The following is a 6,985-nucleotide window of genomic DNA, read 5'->3' on the forward strand; positions in this document are numbered from 1 at the left end:
TTCATGTCCTTCACATTTAACAATCTTTTTAAGCCTGAATGCAACACAAAATCCAAAGTCAAAATACCCACTTTATGGTGTTCCTCACAGCTGTATATGTATTTGGTATAAATGTTACAGTTGAAAAATGTTCATCTCACTTAAAGTACAGCAGAAACATACTGAATGATTCCAGCCAAACTCTTTGTTGAAATGAATACTGTTAACAATCACTATCAAGACTTAAAATGAAAGTGCACACATCCCTCTTCTAAGTGCTTGTGCTCCTATCTACTGACCTCCCTCACTTCCCAATAAGCACATAAGGAGTAAAAGTGATTTTACTTAACCAGGCAACTAAAGCCCATGTTACATGAAATCAGTTATGTAGAATAGACATTAGGAGACAAAAAATGCAATCAAATAAACAGACTCCTTATAAGATATCTTTGTTTTTTCCATGGAGAGAATTTTCTATGACACATGTTATGTTATACAAGACATAAAAAGAATGCAGTTTCAGTGTGATACAAAATGTTCTTCTATCATATGTACTTTAACCATCTATTGTAACGTTGATTTAAAACACAAAGTGGCACAGACTTGAGGGTAATCCTGGCTTTTTCAACAATGTCAGATCTATTTACAACAGGAACACGTGTTATGCACACAGTGAAGATAAATCCCTAGGACTGAGTACTGCTAGTGATCATAGTAAGTCATAAAAATTTGTTTACAGGCACATTTTCAAACTAGAAAATTGTGTCAGAAACCAGTCATGAGGAAATTCTGCCCAAGTTTCCTTGAAAATCAAGGAACATCACCTTGACATTTACAAATAGAGTCACACACAAACTATCAAAAACATTTCAATTTTCCTCATCCCAAATGAGAAAAAGACTGAACAAGGAAAATGCGTGTGCACATGCCCATGCACAAACAGGATAACTTACAATGCACCAATTTAGATGAAGTCTTAAAAAAATACGAAAAATAACTTTTTAAAAATGTTTAAACTATGACTAACAAAAATAAACTGATATAGTTACCTGAAATCTGCTACATCACATAAAAGTAACCAAATAACAGTTTACTTTTGAGAGTTTAACTTTAAAAAATTTTTATGATCAATTTTTTTGTGTACACAATAAAACATGATTAACTTTGGGTTGGATGAGGTTATGACAGATTTTATTTGTGTTAAGAACCATGGAATTTAAGAGTTATTTATAACAATGGCCCAATTTCTAAAAAGCTTTCTTAAAGAATAAATGACAGATTTTAAATGCAGGGATCAACAATATCTATGAGGTTATGTGCATAAAATGCAACTTTGACCAGCAGTGGTGTCTCACAATAAAACACCATTTGAAACAATCTGAAAATAAAGCAAAAGGAACTAATTAATTGTTCTGTTTTGCCCCAGAGATGGAAGACTGACTCAGCAGTTAATGTGTTAACCAATGATATTGATACAAGCAAAAGCATTCTCTGCCACATGCATTCAACAGCTCTTAAAAAGGTGCAACAGGATCAAGGAAAAAACAGTTTTCCTTACTCTGCACCTGCACTAAATTTGTGACTGGATTTCATCAACATCAAAGCTATGAAACACTAAATGCAGAGCCCAATGCTCACCAAGAGACCTCTGCCTGGTTAACATCTAACCACATTACTCTTGCTAGACAAATGGACGGTGGCATACATATATGATCAAGCTTTTAATTAAGCCCACTAAAACAGAATAAAATGAAATGCAATGACTGGTGGACTAGCAAAGCCAGGAAAACCCCTACATGTGCTCATTACATGTTTTAGATATCCTCTTGTTATGCATATATAGATATTAAACTCATGACTTCTACCTGACCTGCATGGTAGAATACATTATAGATTAATTCTTAGTCATCAGGAAAGAAGTCAAAGAAATAAGTATCTTAAACTACTCGTATCACACAGCATAGATTTGTAAACCACAAAACAGAATACTGCTACAAATTATGCCCTTTAAAACTTTACACATTTTTATTTATTGATATTTCATATTTCAAATGAGACCAAAAACTTTATTAGTTTATTAGGCTGATCTGCTCTTACCGCCCTTCCACCCACCAAAATCAACATTTTGTCTTGACAAGTAATCAGGAATATAATCAAGTGAACGCATTGCCAGCCATTCAATTCCAAAGGCATGTCAGCCTTAACTTCCTCTCAGATATATCAATATTGCATGAGGAAAAGGAAAAACTTTAGTAACAGTATAATGAAATTGTCTTTTTTTTGATCACATGACACTGAAAAGCTGTTTCCTCCTGAATAAAAGAAGCATTAAAGTAATTTCAATTAAGACGTCAGATGCTGATGGGGACTGTCTACTGGTCTGCACTAACCAGCATGCAAAGAAGCTGATGGATAAACCATACATAACCAGGCTTTCTTTCTCTTCCTCTGAGGTGCATCCACCTTGTTTAAAAAAAGGAAATGTGTAATTTTGTGACCATTCTGTTGATGCTAACTTAAAATAGGTTGGCATATCCAGCAATAAAACTAAACAAGAGGTAAGGACTTTTTATATTATAAACGGAATAGAATAGCATTGAAAAGAAAGGTCTAAATGGACACATCAGCTTTTGAGAATTTCATAGGTTTTGTGTGCAGACTGTGCACTATGACAGCCTTTGATGGATTTAAAAAACAAAACAAAGCTGTTTTATCTCGAGTAACATTCATTATGAAACAATGATCTAAATGTTATTCAACATATAACAGTAAGGAAGATGCTTTGATGTATTTTTAAGTTAATCCAAGTCCCTTAGATAACTGGTCCTTTTGATCCAAAAAAGTTGTTCCTAAGTTTGAGACCCATGCTAAAGCTAAGGTTTTTATCTTTCAGTCTCTGTCAGACAAGAAGAGCTAAAGAACATATCCTTTCATCAGATTAACTTTGTATGTTTTTATATAATATTGTTCCTGACAAACTAAGCCTTTATAAAATTTTGTTTTCATTAATCTAAATTTAGCCCCAAACCCCCTTTATAGAAAGAACATAAACTTTAACACCAACATTGTACTTATGTTGGTATACCATACATCCACATTGTTCTTTAGCATTTCATGACCAACCTGATGATATGAGTAAAAGAAAAAAAATAGTTTTCAAGCTGACTGTTTTTCATGGTGGTGGTTTGCAACCTGGGGGAAGGAGGGAAGGCAGGGGAGAGAAAATTCTGCTGCAGGACTTCAGGATATAGAAGTTAAGATTGTAAATGCGCGCTGCTTTTGTGCTGCTTCTCCAATTTCTCAAGCAATATCTGTATATGGTTGTGAAGAACAGGCTGTCCTCGATTTGTGCGTTTGCACAGCTTCAAATGGCGCTCCTTCTTCTTTTTCTTATAATGATCCAGAGCTGCTTCTCTTTCTTTTTTCTTTCTCGTTGCCTCCTGGGAAAAAAAAAAAAAGGGGGCATACATCCCAGTATGACTACTAAAGTTGCATGCAGGGCCTTAAGTGTTATTAACCCATCTGCTGAAAGCAGCTACTTGTTTTCAGATGAATAACAAAACTGTTTTTTTTTTCTTTTGGAAGAGACAATGGACTGCTCTATGCAGATACTTTTATTGCTTATATGAACTGAATACACATTTTACACAAAGAAGCATTAGCTCAGACTGATAATGTATTCACCTGTCAACATATGCATTACCCCAAAATTCAAGAAAATATATTCATGGTGACTAGGAGTAAACTCTCACTTATGTAATATAAGACATTAAAATTACTTCTGCTTTTTTTCTTTTTTCTTCACATTTATTTTGGTACTTCCATTCTGCATTTGAAAATCTGGACACTTTCTTTTGCTGAAACCTGTGGAAAATAAAAATCACCCAAAATTCAAGCTTATGTGAGGCTCATGATACTCTTCTTAAAAGCCTGCTCTTCTTTTCCCTTGCCCTGTCCCAACTCACTCCACTCCCAGTTCTTTCTCATCTCTTTGTGTTTATCAAAACACACCACTGTCAACTTCGTAGAATTTAAAAGCTTTAACAGCACCAGTCTTCTGATAACCCCTTCTCCTCATAAATAAAGCTCTCAACTTATCTAAAGCATTATCTTAAATGTTAGACATCTAACAGTCATAGAGCTGAGATTTTTTCAACTTTTACTTTGCAAAACATTTAGGAAAATGCATTATAAAAATTCCCCCTCCCCAACTTTCTTTCATATTTACAAAAAAATTAATCCCTAACTTAACAGTGACTGAATATTGTTTTCCAGTTTCTCTTGACTTTTTTTCTGATCCATTCAATCTCTTTTGCTTTTTTTTATCCAGGCATAACACAAAGCTTTTAAAAATGACAGGACTGTTAAGTTAAGACACTTAAAAAAAAACACTGTCTTGAGGCACAGAAGAACGAAGATTTCTTCATTAAAACTTGAATAATAAAATACAAGTCAAATGAAGATTTTACTTTGACTGATGACCCTTGTTTTTCTGAAGCTGTTTCTCATCTTCTGAACTCTGCTCTTCATTATACATGTGTTTTGAAGTTGAACTAGTAGCTCTCTCCTTTCTTTTCACTTTATTATACTCAAGTAGAATTTTTCGCTTTCGTATATCTGCAAAGCCCTGACCTGTGAATATAAAAAAATATTTACTCAAAGGTAATTATAATTAAAAAGCTTAGGATAAGTCAATATTATAAAAAGCAAATACAGCATGCCAATTTAAAAAAAATTGTATATAAAGAGAAATAGATTTAAAACAATCTAAAACGATGTAATGATATGGATAATGGTATGAAGGGATATAGGACTGTAAACAGTGTAGAAATGGAGTAGTTACATAATGGTGCACATGAAAGACAATATTGCAAAAGGAGTTCAAGATAGTAATTCATGGATAGTACATAGTGAACAAATATGTTTTTAGAGAACATTTGAATGTAGCATTTGAGTCAAAGTCAGAGTGGCAAAAGTAGCATATTTAGTAATTTGCTACTAGCTACTATTGCTACATTTGCCACTCTGACTTGACTCAAAGGCTACATTCAAATGTTCTCTGAAAATATATTTGTTCACTATGTACTATCGCAAATTGATCATCTGCTAGCATGTGACCAACAACAACTTACAAAATATCATAATTTATCACAAAGGTACATGCTAAAAGAAAAATGACAAAATAAATTATGCACTGTAAAAGAAGGATCAACTAAGCTAATCCTTTAATTAATGCATGTCTAAAGAAAAGCTAATACTACCCACAAAACCAAAGCTAAACTGATATGACTGAAAAGGAATGAGCAGATCACTGGTAATTTTAGCTAGAGTTGTCATTTCAGAAGTTTTGTTTAATTTTGTGCTTGATGAGGGCTTTTCTGTTGAAATGATAGACCAATGGGCACAGCTCCACTATGCTGTCTTCATTTATCTGACATTTCTTGCTTACATTGAATCTGTCAGCAGGCAGCTATTGGATGACAACTGTGGATTTCCTGCTGAAGTTTTGAAGTATTCATGCAGAGGGCTCATAGTGCAGACAGAAAGTCCATCAGGAAGACAATGTGTTGTGGCATTTTTTTTGTGCTGAGAAAGCTTGCAACAAAGCTGAAAGTGTTGTCAGTAGAGATGAGATTACCGCTGGGGGACAACTCACTGAGGCTGGTCTGTACAGCTGGATGTACAATTTACTTCCACTGCTCCTTGTTGCATCATTGATATAGTTGTGAGTCCCCTTGCTGGTGGGATAGCATTTGTGGATCTCATCCAGTTCAAGTGCTCATAGGGCAATATGACTCTGGAACTTCTTGGATGTAAAACTATGAATATTCAAGTCCTGGGCCTTGTGGATACCCTTTCCATTTGAGAGACCCACAGTGAATGAGCAGACTTGCAGAATATCAGTATTTCCTCTGCAGTTCCTATACTTGCTGATGAGGATTTTGGTGCTTAAGATTTCTGTTATGAGTGCCTGGAGTTTTCTAAGGGGTGGATGGGACTGGAGATGGTCAAATTTCTGTTGCTGGATAAGGAATTTTCTACTGGCATCTAGCTAACAATGGCTATCTTTTCTATTTCTACGGAGAGCATAGTCTTCATGGCACCAAAAACAGTTCTAAGGCCAAAAATTAATTTCAAATCCAACTCTAAGTAAGCCGCTTAATTGGACTCTGTAGGTTTCCTGCAGCGTGCACTGAAGCATTCCAGACTGCCACGTCATTGGCATGCATGTTGGAGACGTGTAGGTATGTTGATAATGACCTGGTGTAAATGTTATTCCTAAACATTGAGGGGATCCCCATTTACTTATGGAACACCTTCGCTTGTCTTGACGCGCATACCCTCATTTCCACCAAGTACTTTGAACAATCTGCCATAAAGGAAGGACTTATCTAGAAACACCATGTGGTATAACCGGAGACGTTAAACCCTCGTTAAACATCTCTGGTATAGCCAAGAGCTGGGCCTCTCAACGCAATGATAAGGACAGTTTCAAGCTTGTCCAGATGAATGGGATCTAATATGCAGCTGTTATTTGTCCTTTTTGTTGCAGATTGTAAGATTCTTGTCCTTGTTCATGCCAAGAGACTGACAATATTTCTGTCATATACATACACAAAAAGGCACACACACACGAGGAGTGCGGTGTACCATATCATTCATAGTTTAGTATTCCCATGGCAGAAATTAACAATAAACTCCGAGAAAATATTCATTTTCATTATCTAAATTTAAAGGCATAATTATTCTTACCTTGAGTATGACTTCCATTTACATATTTGTATCTGCTCTTATCATCTGCCTTAAATTTTCTCTTGTACGAACTTCTGCGCTTCGAATTGGTCTCCATGTTTTCATAGGTTGTAGCCTCGCAGTTACAAGGTACCGCTAATATAAAACTCTGATTTATTAAATAGCATTAATCTAAGGGATAAATTATTTATCAATTATTCAATATAATATGGAAGATTGACTATTTCAAATAAAACTTGCATTCACTGCATCC

The 6,985-nt window shown here is 35.0% G+C and overlaps 1 protein-coding gene across 1 annotated transcript; it reads right to left on the bottom strand.

Moving 5' to 3' along the window:
* Positions 1–58: 58 nt before the first annotated feature.
* On the bottom strand, positions 59–6,973 carry LOC112560242 (thyroid transcription factor 1-associated protein 26 homolog). The gene is made up of 4 exons (XM_025231932.1): positions 6,733–6,973; positions 4,449–4,611; positions 3,759–3,843; positions 59–3,419 (listed from the first exon to the last, which is right to left on the bottom strand). Exons 1-4 carry the CDS (start codon positions 6,827–6,829, stop codon positions 3,234–3,236), a joined length of 531 nt encoding a protein of 176 aa, XP_025087717.1. The 5' UTR covers positions 6,830–6,973; the 3' UTR covers positions 59–3,233.
* Positions 6,974–6,985: the final 12 nt, after the last annotated feature.

This window comes from Pomacea canaliculata, linkage group LG3 (assembly GCF_003073045.1).
Source record: "Pomacea canaliculata isolate SZHN2017 linkage group LG3, ASM307304v1, whole genome shotgun sequence".
Classification (NCBI taxonomy): domain Eukaryota; kingdom Metazoa; phylum Mollusca; class Gastropoda; order Architaenioglossa; family Ampullariidae; genus Pomacea; species Pomacea canaliculata.